This window comes from Schistocerca gregaria, chromosome X (assembly GCF_023897955.1).
Source record: "Schistocerca gregaria isolate iqSchGreg1 chromosome X, iqSchGreg1.2, whole genome shotgun sequence".
NCBI classification, from domain to species: domain Eukaryota; kingdom Metazoa; phylum Arthropoda; class Insecta; order Orthoptera; family Acrididae; genus Schistocerca; species Schistocerca gregaria.
In genome coordinates this window covers 385,612,220-385,639,928 of record NC_064931.1, presented here as the reverse complement: position 1 = coordinate 385,639,928, position 27,709 = coordinate 385,612,220, and the positions used below count along the sequence as shown (strand labels likewise).

General features: G+C 39.3%; 1 protein-coding gene across 2 annotated transcripts in view; it reads right to left on the bottom strand.

The window, feature by feature from the left end:
- The window catches only part of LOC126298532 (DNA polymerase zeta catalytic subunit), a 214,151-nt gene that overhangs the window by 141,147 nt on the left and 45,295 nt on the right, over positions 1-27,709 (bottom strand). For both annotated transcript variants that reach the window (XM_049989893.1, XM_049989894.1), the window contains exons 7-8: positions 26,150-26,337; positions 6,449-6,722 (exon numbers count right to left, since the gene is read on the bottom strand). In XM_049989893.1, the coding sequence (XP_049845850.1) occupies positions 6,449-6,722; positions 26,150-26,337 (462 nt within the window). The remainder of the gene's footprint in view (positions 1-6,448; positions 6,723-26,149; positions 26,338-27,709) is intronic.

The window sequence follows — 27,709 nt, the reverse complement described above, 5'->3', positions numbered from 1 at the left end:
ACGGTATTAAAATTTGAGAATTCTTTTTAGTCTTTAAAGTTAAAATTAATTTGTTTCCATTTGGTATAAAGCAGAAAATAAGATACAGCATCAATAAAGCCATCAATGCGACAAGAAAATTAAAGAATAAGCTCGAATAATAGAAAATCTGGTTGACACGAGTTTCAACAACATGGTTATTAACTTTGGAGAATGCATAAGGACCTACCACAAATAAACAGAATGAGATGATGGAACGGGAAATACAGAGTTTGAATAAATTTGGGAATATGCTACAACCCCGTCTCACTACCTTCCCACCTACTGATTCTCCTTCACATCCTTTGACTCTCATAACTACAATCTGGTTTCTGTACAAGTTGTATATCAACTTTTGATTCCCATACGTTATCCACACTACATTCAGAATTTTGACACAAAAGAAGTAAAGCTCTTTTGCTAAATCTACAAATACTACAAACATAGGTTTACATGTCTTCAATTTATCTTTCTAAGATAATATTGCCTAGTGTGTTCCTACATTTCTCTAGAACCTAAACTGATCTTTCCCAATGTGAGAACCCGTCAGCTTTTTCCAGTCTTCTGTAAATAATTCATGTTAGTCTTTTGCAACTGTGACTTATTAAACTGATGATTTGGTACTGCTCACACATGTCAGCACCTACCTTCTTTGGAGTTGGAATTATTATATACTTCTTGAAGTCTGAGGATATTTTGTGTTACATATATCTTGCATGTCGGGTAGAACAATTCTTCATGGCTGTGTCTCTCAAATATGTCCATAATTCTATGGGAATATTGTCTACTCTAGGTGCCTTGCTTTGAATTAGGTCTTACAGTGCTCTGTCAAGATATTCTTGCATTATAATATCTCACGTTCTTTAAGTTCATTTCCCTTGTATACAAAGCCCTTCCATATATTCCTTCAACCTTTCAGTCTTCTCTTCTTTGCATAGTACTGACTTGCCATTTGAGCTGTCGATATTCATACTGGTACTATTCTTTTCTCCAAAGGTCACTTTAATTTTTCTATATGTGCCACCTACACTAATGAGCCAAAATATTGCAGTCACCTGCTTATCAGCATAATGGTCGACATTTTGAACGTAACACAGTTCCATGGCATGGATTCAGCAAGTGCTTGGACAGTTTCCGGAAGTGTGTGGCACCAGATGTATACGCATAAATCACACTATTCCCGTAAATTGGTGGTTTCTGGACACAGTTATGACACCTAATAGTGTGTGAGATGTGTTCAATCGGTTTAAGATCAGGTGAATTTGGTGGCCAAGACATCAACGTGAGCTCACTATGATCTTCTCAAAGCACTGTAGCATAATTCTTGCCCTGTGCTATGGACACTTATCCTCCTGGAATATGTCATCACCACCAGAGAAGACATCAAGCATGAAGAAATGCAAGTGGTGCACAATAATGTTCACATAGTCCACTGATGTCATGTTGCCTTTGATTACTACCACAGATCAGATGGAATCCCTAGTGAATGTCCCCCCCAAATCCCAGCACAACACTGCCCAAATTGGTCTGCGGCTGTGGCATGGTGGATGACTGTGTATCTGGATTTGACCATCGACCTGGTGTAACATGAAACATAATTCATCTGAGCTGGCAACATGTTTTCTTGGTTCAATTTCAATAATCCTGTGTCAGTAGTAATTGATTATGTCATTCATCAATATGGAAACACGCAAGGGTATTCTGCTGCAAAGCCTGTTGTTCAACAATGTGTGCTGAATGGTCTGCTCTGAAACACTCGTGCCAGTGCCAGCACAGTACTGAGTCATCAGATCTGCCACAGATCGCAAACTATCCTCGCTTTACAGAACGGACGAGCCTCTGATATCCAAGTGTTGTGATGAGGTGTGGGTGTCCAACACCTTGTCACCTACTCTTTGTTTCACTGTTCTTCAACCACATTCCATAGACGCTAACAACAGTAACAAATGAACAGCCTACCTGTTCTGCCATTTCTGAGATGCTCATTCCCAGGAGCCAGGGGAAAATAATCTGCCCTTTGTTTAACGTCAGTTACATTAGTGATTTTCCCCTTTTGCAGTCCTTATCACTAGAGTGATTCAGTATTTGTCTCTTCTCTGCTTGTATACTTTCCTTACCATGTCATGTGCCCACAACGTTACCAGGCAGCATTCCAACTTGTGGCGGGTAGTTGTCATAATGGTTAGGCTCATCCGAGTCTTTTTTCACATAGTCATGCATGCAGACATGCTACAGCTTTGCCCGTCTCTGCTAGCCATTCCTGCCAATATGATTTTTTGGACGTCTGTATTCCCTTCTGCCTACTTCATTTTCTGCACTTTTATGTTTTGTTTTTCATTAGTTGAAATAAGCTTAGCAATTGTTATTTTATATTAATGTATGTGGCAAGTAAAACACAGCTGGCACGCAGATAGTGTGCATGCAGGTTCATCACGGAGTTCTGAATACATGCAATGTGTGGGATGTGTTTGCTTTATGCTGACGTCATTATCGTGTGTTCTTCCATTGATCAGCACTGGACGTTTTCACATGTTGGTTTTTAGTTACCTGATTAAGTAGTAGTTTGGTTAGTTTATTGCATAATTTTGAAGTCAGGTAGAGCATACAGAATACAGGGTGAGTCAGGAGCAAAGGTACATGCTTTGAGGGGTCATAGTATTAGCGATTCTGGGGGGGGGGGGGGGGGGGGGGGGGAAGGGGGAAAAAAAAACATATGTACTGTTCTTAACCATTTCCGAGGAAACTGATGAAGACAACGACGAAGGTCAAATACAGGTGCTAGTATACACTGCGATCTAACATTTTGTTTAACTGTGTACATTTCCCAAGGAAAGATGTTGACCTGAGCTCTCATTCGTATGATTCCTTTATGTGAGCACACAGACATAAACGACAAGTGAGAAGTGCGCACTGAAATGGTCAGTAAAAATGGTGGTTTTCAAACAGCTATATATTGGATACTGTTAACAAATGAGCATATGTTCATCTGAAGTCCCCCCGCCCCCCCTCCCCCCAGAATCATCAATACTACTACCCATCCAAGCATTTACCTTTCCTCCAGACTCACCCTGTATATTCCAAAAATTCAATCACACTTATGGAGAGTGGTGATGCAAATGAGGGGATGTCAAATATATCTAATAATCTGCCCAAGGGGTATCCTTGCAAATTTATTATCAGTTTTGTGTGAAAAAAACAGAAAAGAATAACCAGAAAATGCTTGAGAAATTAAAATGCAAAATTGTTTGAAGAGTCCCAGGAGAGCCTCCTATAATTCAAACACAGAGAGAGAAATAACTGACAAATTGTGAAAGAAAGGGGTGTATTGGCTGCACAGGTTTCTGAGGGGAGAGTGAGCCTATTCTCACAAATTTTTGAGCTTGCAGGAAAAATGCAGACAGGAAAAGAACAGGGTAGATAAACATCCCACTGTTAAGGTCAGACTTGACCAGGAAGCAATGAAGCTCACTGCAGTTGAACATGAAGTATAAGAGCGCGTGCCTCAAAAGTAATGCCTCAGAATTTTTTATGAGAAAACTCTTAAAGCTTTTTAAATACAACAAACTTTATTGGCATTCTACATCTTTAATCTACATTTCTATATGTTCATTTCTCGACATAGTCACCCTGACAATGAACACATTTCTCCCACTAAGAGACCTGCTCATTGGTACCGTCACTGTAGAATGTTTGACTTTGTTGACGGAGCCATTACTCACCTCTTCTTGCACCGCCTTATTACAATCAAAGTCCTTGAAGATGTTCTTTAAGGTCTGGAAACAGATGAAAATTGGATGGGGCCAGTAGGGATGGTATGGAGGATAACTGATGACAGTGGACCCAAGAAATTAGATTGTTTCATATGTTGCAGCTCTCATTTGTGGTCTGGAGTCATCACTGTATACAACTTTCATTTTTCTATGGTTTTGAATTGGATGCACATTTTCTGTGATTAGAAACCCAATTACAGAACACTGTTTGTCACACACTGACATAGATACGTTACACGCTGGCATGTTACATGCTACAATTCGAAGCCCTCTAGTAGCAGAGGGGTGCAACTTCCATCACTGAAGCAAGAAAGTTGAGCAAGTAATATGAATGACATCTAACACCTCAACCAATGCTGAGAACGGAATAAAACATTTTGAGCCAATGCTTTTCAGCATGCCCTTAGTAGCTACATTGAAAGAACACATGTCACTCAAAGTACAACCTCCTGTGAGAGCAGCGGGCATTGATATGTCACAGCCAAGACATGGGCAAAATCGGAATATAAATATGAATACATATCTGCATAACCTAGAGAATTATTTACAGACTAATGGAAGGGGAGACTGACACATGTTTTTGATCATACAGTAAGCCACACACAACAAAGAGGTACCTTGGCTTTTTTTAAGTATCTTGTTTGGAAGATGAGACATACGTCACATTCAAGATCAAATATATAGCCACATACTGGGGTACTGTAGCACAGACTGCAGTAAAGCCGTATACATTCCATGCATACCATCTGTTCCATTCTAAACAGTTGATGGTGATGTATACTGGAAATTTAGCAACTTTGACTTCTTATCGAGATGAGGACATGAATAAGGCAGAAATGTGCTGCATGGCGGTGAGCCATTTTCCAACAGAATGAGTGCTCATTGTAAGGAAAACCAAAGACAAATTCATCGAGATACTATGTTTTCTTTATGTAACTGAATGTATGAGGGAACAGCATGTGGGTGACACAGTCATCACGCAATTACATTCAAAGCCATATGCTCCCATATTTCACGAAAGTAGTCTTCAAGTTAAAACTCTCGAAGCTATCAAAGAAACTGAAAAGTGTCTCTATCTAAAGGCCAAAGTTGATCGTACTGAGAGAACAGTATGTCCTAATAATGCATCAGAAGTGACCACTTTGTCACAGGCACTTCACGATAAACTAAAAGTGATACACTTAGCTGGCTCCATGCCATTGGCATTCTATCATTTATCACTTGTCTTTAGTTGCATTTCCTGATCAATGATAAACGAGCTACATGACATCTAAAATGTCTGATCAAATAGGGATTGTCACACTGGATAAATTATTTCTTAGGAAGTTCTTGGTGGAATATAAATAACGGAATGAGAGAAAATAAGAACACAATGTGGAGCTGAGGCATTGATATTAAAAAAGGCACACAACTAAAATAAAAATGCTGCAAAACTTTCAGAAGAGGTCCTTCTTCACAGCTAACTACAGAATACCAATACACATACATACATACATATACATTGTCCCTGATAATTACGTTGTATCAGTACTATAATTCAACAGGGTTAAGAGGTGTTATATGCTAGGGGACATAAAGGAAAAAAGGAAGTGTGGAGAGTGAGGGGGGGTTGGAGGGAAGGATGGCTAAGAGCTGAGAGAGAGCAGTAGCAAACCCAGGGAATAGGATTGATTCCCACCCTCATTCCCAAGCCTCTGTCACACATCCACCTGTAACCCTTTCCCAGTACTAGACCTCCACGCACGCTGCCTGCCACCCCCCCCCCCCCCCAAAACTTCATTCAATCTGCATTCCCATAGTCCTCTCTGCTGTACCCATACTCATTATTGATAACCACTACATACACAAAGTTACATCAGGTGATAATTACTTGCCAAATAGTGACAACATTACAGAAATATTAACACTATTATTAACTGTCCAAGTACAAAGTCCTATCACTGACGACTGAATGTGGACTGGCATGGAGCTGGTCTGACTTGAAAAATTTGTATACGGCAGAGAAGGTGCAACTGGACGAGACCCTGCTGACAGCTGCCCGATGCGTTAGTATTTGCTGGCCAGGGAGCTGGCTGTGGGTAACAGTGGCAAGCCTGCTTCACATGGCCACTGCTGAAGCTGGATAAAAATGCTGTGGTAGTGGATTTCATGGGCATGGTGCCACACTCTCTTCCTTTTCCTATGTTCTATCTTACCCCTTACAGTCCACACACCCATGTTATCGTGCGCCACATGCAACATTCCCTGCTCGCACCAGAATGAATTCACTGGTACTGCAAGCCTATAAAGGATAGCAAAAGTTTCTCCTTCCTAGCTGTAAGCCACTCTTCTCTCCAGCTTTACTTCCTTGTGTCCACTTCCTTTCATCTCTCACCCACTCCACTGGATAGAACCCCTCACCCCAGTGGAGCAGCAATTCTGGTACAATTTAGCTGGCTAGGACTATGTAGCCATGCAGAGGTGTGTGTGTGTGTGTGTGTGTGTGTGTGTGTGTGTGTGTGTGTGATAACTTTGGAGGAGGGCATTGTACAAAAGTTTATCAACATTTTTAGTCATATTTATGTGCCTTCAACAACTTGATGTCTCAACTAAATGGTAAGTTCCATCACTTATTTCTTAAAGAACTACATAGTATCACAGCAAAGTTAATGATTACTTACACAAAATATCTGATGTGCTGGTAGAAGATTCAGCACTGCCAGATGAAGGCATATTGACTAACATGGCATCTTTAAAAATGTTAGTACTGTTGGGAGAAGGCCTTCCTTGACTGCCATGTGTCAAGACTCCAGTATTTGCTGGCAATAAAGATGGGTCTGTATGGTTCACAATGAATGATGCATTCAGTAGGTTCAAACCATCAGGTGTTTCTGCAGGGTAAACATAGGTTTTTTCTTCAAGTGTTTGTCCAGATTCCTCTTTTTCACTGTCAGTCTACAAAATTAAGAAACAAATATAACTCACAATATTGTTTACATCATGATCACTGCTTGTGTAACACACTGCCCATCGATGGAACCCAAGAACTGAATGGATTTCTCCTCATATACGTTCCATTAAAATACATAAAAAATATTGGCATTATATAAATTAGTGGACAAAAGCAGACAAACAGCAAGAGATACTGAAGAAATGAAATGTATACAAAATGTGTAAGAAAAATGTAAAGGTTCAACAGACATTTGATGCTGATACGCAGTTGCTGTTGCTTTAGGGTGTTAAGCTGTTCAGTCAGTATTGCACTTACACCAAATAAATTAAGAGGAGTGTGGTTAAAATCAATTAACACAACAAACTCTAAAACTGAACAGGAATAACCAAAAAACACAATGAATAGAATTTAAAGTACAACACTAATCAAAAATGCCACACAAAGACCAATAACATTTAACACAGATAAACACTATGACAAATAATACAATAAAAACTACTACAAAATAGTAAGATAAAAAATTTAAAAATGGTCCATTTTACTGGGTGACAATTGCTAGCAAGGAATAAAACTGTTTAATAATTTGCTTACAGTGGTTAGAGAGATTATTAAGCCAAACTTATTTTAAAAGACAGTTAAAAAGTACCTATTGAAAAATGCTTTCTATACAGTGGAGGATTACTTAGCTAACACAGAGTAGTGGTTTGGTAATAAAAAGAAATTTCAGACAAGTAAAGAATTAGAAAACACCTCTCTCATTTCTCAACACTCACTGTCATATTACAACAGTCCCCTCTCTTCCCAATGAAACCTTACACCAAAGCTCTTTGATGGATAACACTAACCTCTTATCTCCTTTCTGAGCTCAAACTCTCACTCATTACACAACAGGGATGGTGACTCAGTTTTTAAGGATGCAAACAGGATGTTGCCAGACACAAAATGGAATCCAGACGTCATTGTTATGGTCCTGATGTCCATGGTGCTCTCAGGATAGCAATTATTTTAGACATATTTTGTTAACACAATCACTGTATACACTAATAAAAGCTAGGTGTCAATTTAAAACCTCATAAAATTAATTTTAATAAAATTAATCTGGGGTATAGGTCTTCCCACATCTCATCAATTCTAAAATTAGCCTAGGACTCTTTATTAGCCAAGCGGACTCACTAATCCATCCTTGGGGTTTGAACATGAATTTTATTGACCTTTAAGATGTCTAGGCTCTCCCTCACACACATCCTAAATGACCTCTTTGCTTGCATGTCAGCACTGTTACCATTTTTGAGGTGGAGAATCTATGAATTGAGTTTGGATATGAGAAAATTCCTTCACTTTTGTACTTTAGACACAGTTTTGTAGTGCACATAGGTTTGTGCATGTTGTGTGGATCAGTAGCACAGTACAAAAGTGTTAGATTACAATTCTAAAAGTTATCGATTGATCAACAGTCGGTATTAGAAATTTTTCTTGCACTTCCTTTCATTCTCAAATCTGGCAATGCTCTGGGAAGGCAAAAAGTGCTAAGCAGTCCCACAGTTTTGATTACATATTACACCGTAGGGCTCCCTAACAACTAGTGTGAATATTTTATGTACAAATTTTGCAGTTTCGTCATGCCCACAGGTATGAGTGTTTGGGTATCTCTGTGGTTGTGTGTGTGAATGTGAATGTGTGCCTTCACCATAGAAACAGCAAGAGCTCAAAAGCTACTGTTTCTGTATGCCACACATCATCCTGCTGTATGTAAGAGGCTGCCTTTCCTTTATTTTACGTATTACTGTTTTTGTGCGCAGTTGCATTTATATTAGCATGATATGCTGATTAGGTAATTACTAGAACTGAAAGCGCAAGATCATTCTCTTCTTGTACCTGAATCTTGAATTGTTTTTCCTCTTTTCATTTCTATTTTGTGGTTACAGGACAAATAACTTGCATGAATACTACAAGTAAACTCGTTGTATTGTGGCAATATGCATGATTGTCTGAGTAGGGAAGGAACACATACAAAATGTTGAAGGGAAGGTGAACCAAAGACTGCATTTTACTGGCAGAAAACCTAGAAGATCCAACAGATCTACTAAAGAGACTACCTACAGTACTCTTGTCCATCCTCTTTTGGAGTACCATTGTGCAGTCTGGGGTCCTTACCAGGTAGGGTCAACAGAGTACATCAAGAAAGATCAAAGAAGGGCAGCATGTTTAATATTAGTGAGAAATAGGGGAGGGAGTGTCATGGACTTGATACAGGATTTTGGATGGCCATCATTAAAACAAAGGTGTTTCTTGCTGCGGCGGGATCTTCAAACAAAATTTAAATCACCAACTTTCTCGTCCGAATGCGAAAATATTTTCTCAATGCCAACCTACACTGGGAGAAATGATCATCATTTACTTCGGTAAAGAGCTGGTGTGTGTGTGTGTGTGTGTGTGTGTGTGTGTGTGTCCGCGCGCAGGTTTTTCTTACAGCTAAAAAATGGAAGTGCTGTCCAAAAGCTAGCCAAGCTTCATACCTTTTGTTTATGTTCCTATTGATGATGCAGGCTTCTGCCTTTTGGTGAGTGGTCTCCTTTATTTCTAAATAATTTACAATTTTCAACAAGAACTTTCTGTATATTATTAAAACTCTTGATGTTTGACTAAGAGACAAGAGCAGTAGTAGATTTGCCTGACAAATGCTAAGTATGGTTGGATGTACTTTAAAAACTCTGTAGGACCATTTCATCTGACAAATAATTGCTAAATGAACAGATGTTGGTTCAAAAGGAAATTGTACAATCATAGTGCTGAAGAAGTGATGTATTTCCGGTTGGTTTATTCTCTGTAAAATAAATAGGCACTTTCGTGTGTTTTTTCTTCTGTCCTCCAAGTTGCATACCATTGTCCGATTTGGAGCAGGAGGACAGATTTACAGTACCCAAAAAAGTGGGCCACCAAGAAAACATGAAAAATCATCGTGAGAATTTCACACAATGGAAGGGCTTCGAGAGAAATCTCATTGAAAATAAAGGAGTGACTGGCATAGAACTTCAGAAACGGATCAAAGACGCAAAGGAAAAATAGTGCTATCTACTAAAAAAGAGCTGTTCACTGCATAAAGTAACTTGCAATGGAAAAGTTTGGATTTGTGCAGACATGGAGAGCAGATTCGGGCAGACAATGACATCTACAATGGAGGAAACATTGTTGGTCTACTGAAGCTTGCAAATTTCAGTCCTGTCATTAAAAAACACCTCATCCACACAGAAAATTAAAAAGGTACCACACCTTCACTGCCTCCATTTATACACAATGAGCTCCTCATTTGTGAGTATACTCAGCTAGACATGGAAATCCAAATACTATGAGCTTTTGTTTGACTACTCATAAGGTGCACTGTGAGTGCATGACAAATTATGAGATGTGGGCGCAGATTTTGAAATGAAGCCAATACATCTTTCTGAGTTTTCTCTTGGTTTCATTGAAATATGCCAGAAAGTCACCATAAACCTCATGAATGACATATGTGGTTAACTGGTAAAGGAGGGAATGGATATTTAAGATTGTAGTTCACAATGCTACAACTATGCTGCAGTGATAGCTTGCCAAAAGAGCAAAGTTAGTCAGTGGATCAAGGACAAAAATAATCTAGCTCTCTTTGTGAAGTGTGATAACCAATTTCTGCATTTAGTGGTCGTGCATCCGGTAAACCAATATATGATGATGGCATGACTCTCTAGAAACATTCAAGAGCTTTATCTTTTCTTTTATTAATCAATACTGCTCTGGAAGGCACTTTAGAAGGTTGTGTCTATAGTCTTAAAGCCTGAATCTGAAATGAGGAGGGTGTGTGAAATGACAAGTTGTGGTTCCCATCAATCAACAGGTTCCAGGACATGACAAAAGTTAAACATTAGACCAGCAAGACAAGACTGGATGCAAGTTAACTGTGTAACTGACAGCCACCAGGCAATTTCTGAATATGAAAGGGTAACAGTTTCTCAACACTTCCTCCATATTTCTTTGAAATAAAACACATTCCGTGATTTTACTTGTGTTCCATTGCTACCTGCCAGTCTTATTTTTGTTTGTATGGGCTCAGGAGGACTGAAATCAGAAGTTGTCTTGTTGGATTGGATGTGGGTGCTCGATATTGCTTCATCCGGTCCATTGTGAGGGTTTTTACAAGGTCATGTTGAAAAATAATGTCTCCAACTTTTTATGTGAAAAAGCTTAAAACTTTTTAAATAAAACAAATATTAGTAACATTCTACATCTTTATTCTTCATGTCTACATATTTGCAACCTTCTGCCACAAGAGGGCTCTGAATTGTAACATGGAAGTGCGTTTCCAAACTTAAAGAACATCTTGGAGGATTCCACTTTGAAATTGCTGAAGCAGTGCAAGCAGAGATGAGGTTGTGCCTCTGCCAACAAAGTCAAACATTCTACAGAGCCAGTATTGACAAACTTGTCCCTTGTTAGGAGAACTGTGTTCATTGCCAGCGTGAATATGTTGAGAAATACATATGTAGGCATGAGATAGATGATGTAGATTGTTAATAACATTTGTTGTATTTTAAAAGCTTTATGAGTTTTCACATGAAAAATTCGGAGGCATTACTTTTCAGGACGCCTTCGTATTACCACCAACAGACTCCAAGTGTCATAATCAGGTAAGAAAATATGGTCTACCCAGAGAAGGCTTTGCTTGTCAGGCCACGATTTATGCAACAGAAGTATGACAGGTGTCCTAGAGGGTCATTCCTCCCCGGGTTCACCAAATCCAAACTCAGACAATGAAGATGGAGCTCCATGAGGTGCTCACTAGTGCTGGTCATAAAGCAGTTTTTCCAGAGGTGGATGTTTTGAACAATTGAGTAAAGTCTCCAACTCCCTCTGGATGGACAGGAAGTGCCGGAAGTTCAAATTGGTATATCTAGCTGTCTGCCTTCTGTTTCCAACAGAAGTTCTTGGTACATTAGGATGCAAAGATATTCAGAAATTTTTGTGTTTATTTGTGGTTTAGAGGGATTAATAGTATAGAGAACAGGAAAAGTGTCTATAATTTATAGCTTGCAAATACTAGGTACAAATTCATAAAGGTATGAGTAAGCAGATTTTGTTTTATAAGAGTGAAACTGTTATAAAAGAATTAAAAAATTTGAAGATCATGATTGAATTTACAGCAAGAGGAATTTTATTCGTTTTGACATGAGAAACAGAAAGAAACAGTTAACAGTGGAATACATGTTTTTATATGCAATAAGAAAAAAAAATGGTTATGGTCAATTACACAGGGTGCAGCATCATAAATTCCTGATTTCAAAAAGCAATAAAACCCATTATATGAAGCAGAATTTTTTTATTTAAATAATGTAGGTGCATATCTAAAGTTTTATTTCACACACTTTTGAAAATTGTATCAGGATGGTGATGCCCTCCATTGCCTATACACTGAATAAACCAATTTCTGACGTTTCTCATGATCCTTACCAGCATAGCAGCAGGTTGTTGGCAGTTTCTGTCTGCATCTTGGCCTTCACAAGATTTCAAAGAGAGGCAGAGAGAGAGAGAGAGAGAGAGAGAGAGAGAGAGAGAGAGAGAGAGAGAGAGAGAGAGAGAGAGAGAGAGAGCATTGGGGGCCAAATCAGAGGAGCAGGATGACCACTCCAAATCGTCCCTTACTGAGATAAGATGCTCCGGGCTCTGTTTCCTCAAAACAACCATTGATGCCCTTGAAGTGTGAGCCGCTGCTCCATTCTGTTGGGACCAAATGTTCCCTAAATTCAATTCATCAAGTCGTGGAAAAAAATTTCTCCTGCATTTTCACATAACAGTCTGAATTTACTATTACTGTCACAGTGGCCCCAGTTTCTTAAAAAAAAAGAGCGCAACAATCACCAGAAATCAGCTTATTCAGTCTATGGGCTATGAGGGTGGTACCTGCCTAATATGAATTTCAAAACTGTGTAAAATAAAACTTTAGATATGTGTCCACATTAATAATCAATAATAAAAAAATATGATTCATAAAATCAGTTTTATTTGGTTTTGAAATCAGGAGGTTAGCATTAAACTCATGGTTACTCATAAATAATTGTCATTTCCATACAAGGAAGAAAAACAACATTTTGATTAACTGTTTCTTCAAACAACTGCTACACACTTGTTCTTCATTTTTCCACAAATAGGTCAAGTTGTCTTCATCACAAAATCACTGACAGAGGTGAAAAAAGCAATAAGTAACAGGAAAAAATATAGGTCAAACTGTGAGTCAAACCCTACCATTTCGACCTTTGGACTCACAGCCTGGGGCCTGCCCACTTAGTCACTGAGCCCCATTGTTTTGTGGTAACTGAAGATAATTTATTTCCCCAATTACAAACCCAATAGTATTCTCAGAGGAAATTCTTCTCTACATGGCATGTAAAATACACCACAATACACAGTCTGCTCACTCTTTTTTTGTCAAGAGTCACTTCCTCCATTTCCTTATAGCTCCATCTGACAGTACAGGAATAGCCTGTTTGGAGAATACTTGTTGGTAACTCCACATACATTGGCTAGCACTACTCCATACAATTGACTGCCTACTCCACTTCCAGTAGTTTGACTTAAACTTGATTGTCGCCTTATACAGTAGTACCAGAGACAACCTGAGCAAATGTGTAAGTTGAATACTCCAACTTACTTACCAGTCAACCAGATCTGATGACCAACTCTAGTGCTCATCATCTGTCACAAGTCAGGAGGCATATATGCCTTTTGGAATGGCACGGACATGGTGTGCATTACCCACAAAGTGCTAAAACAGGCAACTGACTTTCTTCCACAGAGTTGTAAAATATCTTTGACAACAGAGTATTGTGTGCAGCATGTACAGTAAAACCCTCCTAAGCGGACAGGCAGAAGAAATTGTAAACACCATAACAATGGGAAAAGTTAAATGACGACTTAACTATTGTTAGGACTTTTGCACACATCTGACAATAAAAAAAAAAACATGTCTGTAGCTTTTCTTAGTATTCTTTTTAAAACCACTTGCCACTATGGAATAGTATTGTGTAACAGACTGCGTGTCAATAGCAGAACTGATTTCCATGTTTAGACACATGCACCACACTATTTCATATTAAAGGCATTGCTTGATGCATTCTTCACTAATGTATTCAAGGAATGGACAGAGAGTCAAAGATAGTTCTTCAACTAGATACATTATTTAAGAAAGCAATTTTAATTTTGCAGAATTGATAACATTTCTTTGGCAAAAATGTATTAAAAAACAAAAGGCAAGTGTAAGCAGTTATCATGCCAAAGCACAATATATCTGAAACTTCCTGGCAGATTAAAACTGTGTGCCCGACCGAGACTCGAACTCGGGACCTTTGCCTTTCACGGACAAGTGCTCTACCATCTGAGCTACCGAAGCACGACTCACGCCCAGTCCTCACAGCTTTACTTCTGCCAGTATCTTGTCTCCTACCTTCCAAACTTTACAGAAGCTCTCCTGCGAACCTTGCAGAACTAGCACTCCTGAAAGAAAGGATACTGCGGAGACATGGCTTCTGTAAAGTTTGGAAGGTAGGAGAAGAGATACTGGCAGAAGTAAAGCTGTGAGGACCGAGCGTGAGTCATGCTTCGGTAGCTCAGATGGTAGAGCACTTGTCCTGTACAGGTTATAAGCTCGAAGAAAGTTAGTTCAAATGAAATGAGATAATTTTTAGGGGCATTATTACTCATAAACTTATTATGCACATTTCCAGTATACTGGGCAGTTATAATTAAACTTTCCCTATTTAACACGTTATAACACGGAAACTAATAACCATACACATAGCAAACTTGTTAGCATTAATATCACGGACATGGGGAAGAGAAATAATGCAGAATCAATTCAATTGAAACGCTTTTAATGTGCTGCTGTGGTACATCATACCATTACATACTGGTTCCATTACTGCTACAACAGGGGCTCATATGGTGCCCATCAGTGTCCAGAAGAGTCTGAAAGCACAGGGTTGCCCTCTGCACAGCAGAACAAAGCATGTCCATAGGTATGCTGGCTACCTCTTTTGATTTTTAGGTCAGCACATGTGTGAATGTTCCCCTGATAAACCCTGTCCTTCAGGCAGCCCCACAACTAGAAATCACACAGAGTCAGATCAGGCGATCATGCCGCGCAAGCATTTGGAAACGGTTGGCTGATAATTCTATCATTACCAAATGTGTTTAGGAGAAGCAGGTGAACTTCACAAGCAAATGTCCAGTGGAGACCCATCTTGCATGAAAACTGTTAAGTTCAATGCGTCTCTCTCCTGTAGCATGGGTATTACATGCTGGCGAAACATATCACAGTCACACTGCACGTCTTTGGTCCTTGAGTGCCAACCTGTTCAAAAAAGAATGAACGTAGCTGTGAAACCACATCATAGGGTGACACATTCACTATGCAGAGGAACTTCATGCACAGTGACTGGAGGTGAAGATCACCACACTCGGAAATCCTGTGTGTTCACCTTACCCGAAAGAGAAAAATGAGCTTCGTCTGTCCATAGGATGGTCCAAGGACAGCCCTCGTCAACTTCAATCCTTGCAAGAAAGTGGAGAGTGAAGTCAACATTTTGCTGTGCATCCTGTGGTGCAAGCTGCTGTACAATATGGCCCTTGTATCAATACCATTTGAGAATGGTTCAAAGCACCTTCCATAAAGTGGACTATGGGATATTTAACTGTCAAGACACAGCATGCGCTCAGCCTGATGATTGGGAATTGCATGCAGTGCTGTCTTCCATAGCAACAGTGATTTCATCAACTACCTGTGGTGCAACCAGTCGTCGGCCTCTTCCCGGAGTGATGCCCAGTTCTCCAGTTGATTCTAACTTCATCATCATGCTCTGCACAGCAGGTGGAGACAGAGGACCCCTCCATAGTCCTCTCAGCCAACGATGGTCTCGAAGTGCAGCTGCAGCATTACTATTGTTTTCATAATAGAGCTTCACCAATACTACCCTGCTACTTTTGTCCAAACTCATATTGACACATCAACAAGTGCACTGCGCCTAGTCAGGTGTGTGAGACTATGAATCATGATGACTGATCACGGTATCTGGTGGCCATAGTTGGAGCTGGACGATGGTACTGTGACACATGGAAATCATGCACTCCTTACTCTAGACATTAATGCTACCAAGTTTGGTACTCATATAGTAATTAGTTTCTGTGTTATAACCTGTTAAATAGGGAAAGTTTAATTATAGCCACCCAGTAGTACCTAATTTCTGTTATCAACAGTTGTTATGGAATAAAATAAATTTCAAACATTCTTACTCATAAACGAGCTAATCAAGAGAAAATTGTTCTATTACACCTTCAGTGTGTTAGCTTCATTAATTTAAAGTTAATTGCTCTAGTGAAATCCACAGACATACACTAGTGCCCAAAAGTGATATGTAACTGGGAAAAATGGGAAGCGAAAATCTGAACAACCGCTGTAAATAGCCATCAAGATTTCCCCACGACTGGAAATGTGCTACATGTACAGGAAAATGTACTTGTAGCGTTCAATACTAATCAAAACCAGTGCATTCAGGCCTACAATGCCTCAGATTTGTACACACTTTTGTCGTGAGCAGTGTGTATTTCTATAGCGCAGTTTATTACATCATAAATGGTGTTGACTGTACCTCGTCGCTTCGCTTAAAATTTCTGCCAAAAATTCATAATAGGCCAGCAAATGTTCAACTAAAAGTTGAATGAGCCATTTTGCAGAGTCTTGGTATGGGTAGGCATCATGCAGGATGGGTATATAGAGCTTCATATCATTATTGTTGGGTTGGGTTGTTTGGGGAAGCAGACCAAACAGCGAGGTCATCGGTCTCATTGGATTAGGGAAGGACGGAGAAGGAAGTCGGCCGTGCCCTTTCAAAGGAACCATCCCGGCATTTGCCTGGAGCGATTTAGGGAAATCAGGATGGCCGGACACAAGATTGAACCATCGTCTTCCCGAATGCCTGACCAGGGTGCTAACCACTGCGCCACCTCGCTCGGTTTGTTGGGCGGAGGTACAGTGTTAATGTCCAGAAGTACAGAGATGAAACACTGTTACCATGTTTATAGGTTTCTAGAGGTGCAGCTTGTTCATTCTCATAGACTGCCCAGTAAAGTTGCATTTGGATTCTACAGAACACACCTGAGATGTACTGGAGATAAATTGTAGGCTGTCAGATGACTCTTCCAGTATTCTTACCATATCTAAGAGGCATGAGGCCAACTGACAATAATGCTCACAGAGAGAACGCCATGTTGCTGCCAAGCAGGATTAGCAGCTAGGCTAGCCATATCCCCTATTTCTTTTATGGAAGAAATTTTCTTGTTCAGCCATTTTTCTTTATGGAAATACACACATCAAAAAAAGTTTTGCATCACTCCGGTTCCCAGAAATCCTGAAAATAGACATTGACTGTGGATATTGTATCACATACACAGTCCCTTTGACTGATCAGAGATGTCACTAAACCTGCCCAAAGATGTAAATAACGAAGCATGAGCAGCATCTATTAGACGGAGGGGATCCTACAGACAACCAGTTCCAGCCATTCCACCAGGAAGGAGGAACACGGCTTGTGTTGTCTGTAGTTCAACCACGCCTAGACACTCAATACTGCGGTTCAATTTTGTCCACATTATTACTTTGTGCCACGAAGGGCTCTCAACAAGAGAAGTGTTCAGGTGTCTCGGAGTGAACCAAAGTGATGATGTCCGGACATGGAGGAGATAAAAGTTTAGGTGTTCATTTTTCCCGCTCGCTGTTCAGGAGTGGAATAGTAGAGAGGTAGTATGATTGTGGTTCGATGAACCCTCTGCCAAGCACTTAAATGTGAATTGCAGAGTAGTCATGTAGATGTAGATGTAGATGTAGATGTAGATACACAGAGACAGGAACTGTTGATGACATGCCTTGCTCAGACCACCCAAGAGCTACTACTGCAGTGGATGACTGCTACCTACAGATTACGGCTTAGAGGAACCTTGACAGCAATGCCACCATGTTGAATAATGCTTTTCATGCAGCCACAGAAATCATGTTACGACTCAAACTGTGCGCAATAGGCAGTGTGATACGCAACTTCACTCCCGATATCCATGGCATGGTCCATCTTTGCAACCACGACACCATGCAGTGCGGTACAGATGGTCCCAACAACATGCCGAATGGGCCGCTCAGGATTGGCATCACATTCTCTTCACCAAAGAGTGTTGCATATACGTTCAACCAGAGACGTGTCTGGAGGCAACCCAGTCAGGCTGAACACCTTATACACACTGTCCAGCTAGTGCATTAAGGTAGAGGTTCCTTGCTGTTTTGGGGTGGCATTATGTGTGGCTGACGTACGCTGCTGGTGCTTATGGAAGGTGCCGTAACTGCTGTACGATACGTGAATGCCATCATCCGACCAATAGTGCAACCATATCTGCAGCATATTGGTGAGGCGTTTGTTTTCACAGATGACAATCCACAGCCCCATCATGCATTTCTTGTGAATGACTTCCTTCAGCATAACGACATTGCCTGACTATAGTGGCCAGCATGTTCTCCAGGCATGAACCCTATAGAACATGCGTGGGATAGATTTAAAAGTGCTGTTTATGGACAACGTGACCCACCAACCACCCTGAGGGATCTACACCGAATCGCCATTGAGGAGTGGGACAATCTGGGCCAACAGTGCCTTGGTGAACTTGTGGATAGTATGCCACGATGAATACAGGCATGCATCATTGCAAGAGGACGTGCTACTGTGTATTAGAGGTACCAGTGTGTACAGCAATCTGGACCACCACCTCTGAAGATCTCGCTGTATGGTGGTACAGCATGCAATGTGTTGTTTTCATGAGCAATAAAAAGTGTGGAAATGATGTTTACGTTGATCTCTACTTCAATTTTCTGTATAGGTTCTGGAACTCTCGGAACCGAGGTGATGCAAAACTTTTTTTATGTTTGCATGTATCTTTTTTAATTGCAAACTTTGGGCAGTGACATACACTATATGATCAATAGTATTTGGACAACTAATAGTGGACATTAATATGGGGCATGTCCACCATTTGCCTTTCTGATGGCTTGAACTTTGTTGCGGATACTTTCAATGGGATGTTTGAATGTCTGTGGAGGAATGGCAGCCCATTCTTCCTCACAAGCTGAAACCAGACAAGTTAGTAATGTTGGACATTGGGGTCTAGAGTGAAACTGATATTCTCACTTGTTTCAAATAGCTTCCATTATGCTTATCATGTTGGACACAAATTTATGAAATTATAAAACATTATACATTTCCTTTACTTAGTGCTTCAATCATGTGCAAGAACAATGAAAAAAGAGCACATATTGAAGTTTATCATTTCACAGCATTCAACACTTTTCTTAGTTGCCCATTGGTACGTTGTCCCAGAGCAATTTTGGGTTTAAGAGGGGCATGACGGCATCCTGAAGATAAACAGAATTCACACAATGACTGCAAGCAAGATACTTCTTCAGTTTTGGACACTGCTGATTTTGTTTCATTTTGCAGTCCATTGTTATTTCCCAAAGCATACATGATGATGGAAAGTTACTAAAATTTCTCACTGACACGGGCATTGGTTTGTCTGTTCTTAAATATTAATCAGCACCACCAGAAACTGACCACGTTTACTATTACAAATCCATGTTTAATGTTGCAGTGTCTATCACCTTATGCCTTCAAAAATGAAATCACGTATCTCACTTTCACAGGCCTCAACAATTGCAATTTTCTTGTTAATTGGCACAAGTTTTTCAGAACATCACATTAATATATTTGCCACATGAACTGCACACACAACCAAAAAAACTCTGTACATCATACTGAGCACAGGAAATGATTGTTCCGCTACCACTGACACATTGTACAAGGTATATGTGCAAATTTTCTTTATTTTACAAATGAACCTCATAAAACGTGGCAGAGTGAGAAGAGCAAAAATGGTATGAAATGGGGAAAATAGAAATATCCTTTCCTCCTTGTGTTAGCTTAAGAAGACCTGACTTATTACAAGAATATATGTTTTGTGTTTTTACACAAACACATTTCATCACAATTGTGGTGTTGTCAGCAGGTATTTCTTAATACGTTCTGAGAACTTAGATGTAATGTAAAATCTGGTCTTACCACAACTGTGGCAAAACAAATTTGGGTAAAAATAATCTCTTTCTTTATTTTTGCAGTTGGAAGTGGAGTTTGTACTCGTGGATACATCTCCTGTGTATTCTGGTCTTTTCATCACTACAACAAAACACTTCATTTTCATTTATCGGACACTTCTTCCAACAGAAGAAATCCAAAGTCCATAATTTCAATGCTTACTTTGACATACCATTCTTTTTGCAACATCTTCTTTTCTAATAAGTACAATCTATTGTTAATATTACTAAGTTTTATCACTCTTGAGGATTGGGTACATAGAGAGCAAGCGAGATGGTGCAATGGTAAGACACTGGACTACGGTTCAGAAGGATTGCAATTCAAACACCCATCTGGCCATACACATATCAGTACTTCGTTCTTTCTCTAAATTGCTTAATGCAGAAACCAGAATTGGTGGTTCATGAAGCCCATGGTCGATTTTGTTGCGTTTGTGTTCCATCTCTCATGACTTCAGCGTCAACAATATTTTAAGCCCTGAGCTTTCTTGCTTCCTTCCATTGGTACACAGAGTACCCAGAAAATAGCCATGCATGGGGAACAACCTTGATGTGGGGAATTTACACCAAGACTCCAATATGGCATTATTGGAATCCAAAATGAATGTTAAGTGTAAGTAAAAATATAATTATCATTTTCTTATTTCAAGACAAGCTGCAACACTGGGTTAACTTTTGAGGAACGTATAGAGACCATTTTCTCAACTGACACAGACAACACCAAAACTATGAAAAGTTGTTCAATACAAAACATTCCCCTTGGATGGAAGCAGGCACAACTCTTCAGTTACCAAGTAGATATAAACTTCTATAAGTCTGGAGTGTCAATGATCAGCTGCATATGGTGGCACATTTTACCATCAAGAACAGAGACGTATCTACAGGATGTTTCAGAATGATATTTTAAAGATTTTGGAACAAATTCCTTACACCAAAACAAGAAAAAAAGGTCCAGTAAACACAGACTCTAACATGCATACCGTAAGAGCTACCGGCATCTGTTCATCCTCAATATTGTGAAATACAGGTCTTCTACTGCAAGTTCTTTGCTTTCTTCATTTTGGGAGGAGGTAGTATGGACCAAAACAAGCAAAAAATGTCCAGTAAACATTAGCAGTAAAATGCATACCTTAAGAGTTAGGAGTATTCATTCATCTTCGCTACAGTGAAACACATCTCTTCTATTGAACAAAAGTTCATAGCTATTAAGGTATAAATTTTAGAGCCTACGTTTAGTGGACTTCTTTCTTGTTTTGTTCCATACTATCTCCTGCGAAATTATGGAAGGTAAAGAGCTTGCAGTAGAAGAGATGACTTTCACAGTAATGAGAAGTGCTTGTAGCTCTTAAGGTATCCATTTTAGAACCCATATTTACTTGACTTTTTTACATCGACCAATCGTTCCTGACATATTCTTGAATTCTGACCATTCCTCCTGGGGCACACTGTACACAACAAATAATTGAGATCAATGGGTGAGAGTACTATGTTGAAATGTAAAGATTCACAGAGGAGAGGAAATCATGGTGGGCTGCATCTAACCAGTTGGCAGACTGATGACAATCCGCACCCCCGACCTAAAAAAAAAAATAAAAAAAAATAAAAAAAAATAAAAAAAAAGGGGTCCATGAAGGTTCAGCCACCGCCCACAACTCATGACAGTCTGTCACAACTGAGTTTGAGATATACCGTATTTACTCGAATCTAAGCCACACTTTTGTCCAGTTTTTGTAATTAAAAACAAAAAAAAAAACGCCTGCGGCTTAGAATCGAGTGCAAAGTAAGCAGAAGTTCTGAAAAATGTTGGTAGGTGCCGTCAAATATATGTAGCGCTACACAGGCATGCTTTGCAGGCATAAAGATAAATACTGGCACCAAAACCTCTGAGTCAGTAAATAAATTAAAAAAAGGTGGAAGACGAGTTTTTTTTCTCCGCCCCGAGTTTCGACCACTGCATTTTCATACATTATCCAACGAAGTAAATACAAATTCCATATTGTTCATCTTCGAATGTAGCAGCATTTATTTCAATGTACTATGAAAATCCGACTGGCAAGACTGTTTGGGATATTTGTCAATATGGCCAACTCTATGTTCTGAATTTTTTCCTACCTGTGACAAGAGATGGTTGCTAATAGGTACTTTTATGAATTGTGAATCACATGCATTATTCTCTTCACCATAAGAATTATACGAATATAAACATTTTACCATGTATTCTTTCGTGTTTGCTGCTATCTCGTTTAAATCCTGTCTGCCTAATAAACTACAAAACTAGTGAGAGACAACAGCAAACACGGAAGAATATACATATGATGTCATGTTTATATTCGTATTATTCTTATGCCTAATAATGATACAGTCAGCAATGAAGCACGGCAATTGACTAGATTTTTAAATCGAAGATGACTAATTTCTGTGCAGAATGTAATGTATAAAAGAGGCATCTGCAAAGATTTTCAAACGGCGAAAATTTTTAGCTAAACTCTCGTTCAGAAACATCTTCTACCATACGCAGTCTATTATTTCGTTCTTGTTGATCTTTATCAAAGAAAGCAGCAGTGTAAGTAACAACAAACAGCTGTCTCTTGCCATTGTTTCGCTAATGAGACAATTCCTCTCTCGCTTGTTTTTTTTTTTTTTTTTTTTTTTACAATAACGCATTTTCAGCTTAGAGTGACGTAAACACCTATAACAAAGAGAACAGCACTTATCAGATCAAAGAAAAATAAGCAATCGATTTAAACCAGACGAAGAACGTGAAAAAGGAAGGGTACCCGTATAAATACGGACGGAGCGAGTGACTCATAGCAATGGTGAAACTTAACTGCTAAGCTTAAGACTCGAACCAAACTACTGTAGCTGTATCATCATTCATTCAACCTAAATTGTCTCTCATATTACAATGGACCAACTTTGTTTCGATTTGGAGGTGCAGCCTAAAACTTCTCTCTCCCTTAAATTTCGCATCTCAAATTTCAGGTGCGGCTTAGATTTGGGAATTTTTTTTCCTTGATTTCGAGTCTCATTTTTCAGGTGCAGCTTAGATTTGCGTGCAGCTTAGATTCGAGTAAATACGGTAGACACATTGCTCAAAGGGGTCCCACATATTTTCATCAGAATTGAAATCAAGCAACCTCTGGTGCTAAAAAAGCACTCTCATTTCTGTGGAGTGTCTTTCAGACTGTTTTTAGCCATATTCTAGAGGATGTGTAGGTGAATTTTCTTATGGATGGTGAAAGTAGCATCTGTGATCATGTGCAGATAGTAAACCTTTCTGTAGTGCACAATGCTTCCTTTTTAGTGACTACCACTGGAGTTTGCTGAGCATCTACATAATGCACTAGTGCTGACTAAACAGTCTCATGACAAGTGCTACTGTTTGTCTGATCTTGTCTCTTTCTTCTATTAATTCAACCTGTTAAGAGTCCCAGTGTTGTGATGGGTTGTCACAAATGAACTGTGTTCTGAACAGGAGATAAATGTCATGATTACTGTATGTGTAAAACACAAGAATTGCAATATATTTACAGTCAAAGGAACACTTATCTTTTGCTATACAACTTCTTTTTTGGTGTGACTGTGGGTCAGACCTTAGGTACAGTTATAGACATTGATAGAACCAGTCCTACACTTGTGATGAGATAGGTTGTTGATGGTAATACAAGTTGAAACACTATTCAATACAAAAAATTCTTTGTCATAGCACCGTCCAAGGACAAAGTTCACAAATACATGCAAGGACTTGCAGATTGACTTGAAGAGTCAAACTGGTTGTCTCTAGCTCTGTTGTCGCTTGACACAGTACTTTTCTTGATGCTTGCTGTGGACTAGGTGTTGACTGGAATGTAGCCAGAGATAGAACTGACCTCATGTCCGTGTGTCTATCTATTCCATGAAAGACCGTTGACAGTGGTGTGGAGAACACCTGTGTGAGCATCTTGCTACTTCTGTCTCATTAGTGCGGTCAGCACCTTGCAGTAGACATACTGCGAATGAACAAGTGCTCATAGCTCTTAAGATACACTATGTGATCAAAAGTATCCGGACACCCCCCAAAACACACATTTTTCATATTAGGTGCATTGTGCTGCCGCCTACTGCCATGTACTCCATATCAGCAACCTCAGTAGTCATTAGACACCATGAGAGAGCAGAATAGGGCACTCCGCAGAACTCACGGACTTCGAACGTGGTCATGTGATTGAGTGTGACTTGCATCATATGTCTGTACGCAAGATATCCACACACCTGAACATCCCTAGTTCCACTGTTTCTGATGTGATAGTGAAGTGGAAATGTGAAGGGACACGTACAGCACAACAGCGTACAGGCCGATCTCAACTGTTGACTGACAGAGACTGCCAACAGTCGAAGAGGGTCATCTACATCTACATCCATACTCTGCAAGCCACCTGACAGTGTGTGGTGGAGGGTCCTTGAGTACCTCTACCGGTTCTCCCTTTTATTCCAGTCTTGTATTGTTCATGGAAAGAAAAATAGTAGGTATGCCTCTGTGTGGGCTCTAATTTCTCTGATTTTATCCTCATGGTCTCTTCGCAAGATATACATAGGAGGGAGCAATATACTGCCTGACTCCTTGGTGAAGGTATGTTCTTGAAACATAAACAAAAGCCCGTACCAAGCTACTGAGCATCTCTCTTGCAGAGTCTTCCACTGGAGTTTATCTATCATCTCCATAACGCTTTCGCGATTAATAAATGATCCTGTAACGAAACGCACTGCTCTCCATTGGATCTTCTCTATCTCTTCTATCAGCCCTATCTGGTACGGATCCCACACTGGTGAGCAGTATTCAAGCAGTAGGCGAACAAGTGTACTGTAACCTACTTCCTTTGTTTTCAGAGTGCATTTCCTTAGGAATCTTCCAATGAATCTCAGTCTGGCATCTGCTTTAGCGACGATTAATTTTATATGGTCATTCCATTTTAAATCACTCCTAATGCCTACTCCCAGATAGTTTATACAATTAACTGCTTCCAGTTGCTGAACTGCTATGTTGCAGCTAAATGATAAAGTATCTTTCTTTCTATGTATTCGCAGCACATTATACTTGTCTAAATTGAGATTCAATTGCCATTCCCTACACCATGCATCAATTCGTTGCAGATCCTATTGCATTTCAGTACACTTTTCCATTGTTACAACTTCTCGATATACTACAGCATCATCTGCAAAAAGGCTCAGTGAACTTCCGATGTTATCCACAAGGTCATTTATATATATTGTGAATAGCAACGGTCCTCCGACACTCCCCTGCGGCACACCTGAAATCCCTCTTACTTCAGAAGACTTCTCTCCATTGAGAATGAAATGCTGCATTCTATTATCTAGGAACTCTTCAATCCAATCACACAATTGGTCAGATAGTCCATATGCTCTTACTTTGTTCATTAAACAACTGTGGCGAACTGTATCAAATGCCTTGCAGAATTCAAGAAACACGGCATCTACTGGGGAACCTGTGTCTATGGTCCTCCGAGTTTCCTGGACGAATGGCGTGAGCTGGGTTTCACACGATCGTTTTTTTCGAATCCCATGCTGATTCCTACAGAGTAGATTTCTAGTCTCCAGAAAAGTCATTATACTCGAACATAATATGTGTTCCAAAATTCTACAACTGATAGACATTAGAGATATAGGTCTATAGTTCTGCACACCTGTTTGACGTTCCTTCTTGAAAACAGGGATGACCTTTGTCCTTTTCCAATCCTTTGGAACGCTATGCTCTTCTAGAGACCTACAGTACACTGAAGGGGGGCAAGTTCCTTCGCGTACTCTGTGTAAAATCGAACTGGTATTCCATCAGGGCCAGCAGCCTTTCCTCTTTTGAGCGACTTTAACTGTTTTTCTATCCCCCTGTCATCTATTTCTATATCTACCATTTTGTCATCTGTGAGACAATCTAGAGAAGGAACATCTGTTGACTCCAGGTGGCTATTTACCTGAATACTTTCAACATAAGATAGTCTCTCTCCCTCCTCTACCTACCCAAGTCACTCAACATTCGTACACATACAAACATACACGCAAATTTTGAATATACAATCTGTTATGTATCTTAAAATCTCAGCACACTGATCTCACTACAAATGTTTTCAGTACATAAAGAGGCATAATATTTTAAGTTAAATTCAAACAATTCTCTCCTAAATGTCTGTAAATGTTATGCAACAAAATATAAACAATATATGCTATCCAAACCTGAGAGAAAAATTGAGCCAATTTTTCCTTCAATTTTTCCTTGTAAAAGATTTCACTTTCTGTTGGAAACTGTTCTGGCCGATTCTGAGATGACTGTGGAGTCATTTGTGATGGTTTGTTTTCATCTCTTCGCCTTTGTTTCTCTTCTTCCCAAATGGCATTTAGTCCAGGATTGATGGATCGCTGGTCTGTTTAATAAATGAACCATGCATGAATCATACTGGACATGTAGTGTCCATAGCAGGCAATATTTCATGACACAATAGGTAATGTTATACTCCAGTCACACCAAATTTAATAAAAGTGAAGAGACAAAAGTCATCAGTATAGATAGTAACGACAGAACTGTGGGGTGGGGAGTGTCACAGGAATTAGAAGCGGAAACTGATTGCAGGTTATGACATGTTATACCTTGCTTTGCTGTGAATAGGTTTCAAGCTTGTGTCATTGGGCTCCTCTACCAAAGGTACAAGCCCATTATCATCCTTGTTAATTAGGATTTACATGTTTTATATTGTTACATATCTTTATATTAATGATGTGATGATGATTAGTTTCATTTGGACATACTAATCTTGTGTCAACGTGTTTATTGTAACACGATGTATGCCATTTATTGAGCACTTATTCAACCTAGTAATCTGCAGTTTGTGAAACTCTGTTGACAGGGGCACATGGTATCTGATATAATGTGATTTGTGTTTTTCACTGTTTGCTGTTACTAGGTAACCTCTATTTTATTGACTTTTTTCTTCCCTACTTGTTGTTCACTTTGAGTTATTTAAGTTCTTGCATATTTGTATGCTCCTTATTCTTTTCTTAATACCTTCTAATTCTAAAGCCATTGCTTCGTAGTTGGATAACTGGGGACAAGAAAATTTCGTGAAAACAACACAAGAAATAATGTGAAACTGGCAGTGTTTGGTGAAATAAAACGAGTTCAACACTTTTTAAAGAATATCATGAAACGCAAATTTTACAAAATATTGTGAAATTTATCATTTTCCTGTATAATAAATGTTAGATATCTGAGGACAGCAATATACCAATATTCATAACTGATAGTTACTGAATGACGGAACTGTATTTTGACTTCTTATTTTGGCAAGACTGAGGTTTGTGTGTAATCACAAAATGACAGTTCCTTTCCCACATAAATATGACATGAAGCCAAAAGTACCATGTAGCAACTATATTATTGAAAATAGTAAAAAGCACCAAAATTGGGAAGAAAATATGAAAATTGGAAAAAACACTAAGTTGGGAAAAACACAGAAATTGGAAAAAAAATAGCACCAAATTTGGAAAAAATAACAATGCTATTGGCAAAAAATAGCACCGATACTGAAAATATAGTGCCAATATTCACAAAATACAGCACCGCAGCTGGCTAAAAGTAACACTGAATTTGGCTATAAGTAAAACCATTTTTTTCCTGTTCCTACTGATAACCCTTTTGAAGTGAACTCATCTGTTAAGGAAATGTCAATAGGCATTTATTGCCAAGAAATTTTTGTTGGGAATTCAAAGCTGCAAAAGAGTTGAAAGGAGGATGGACAT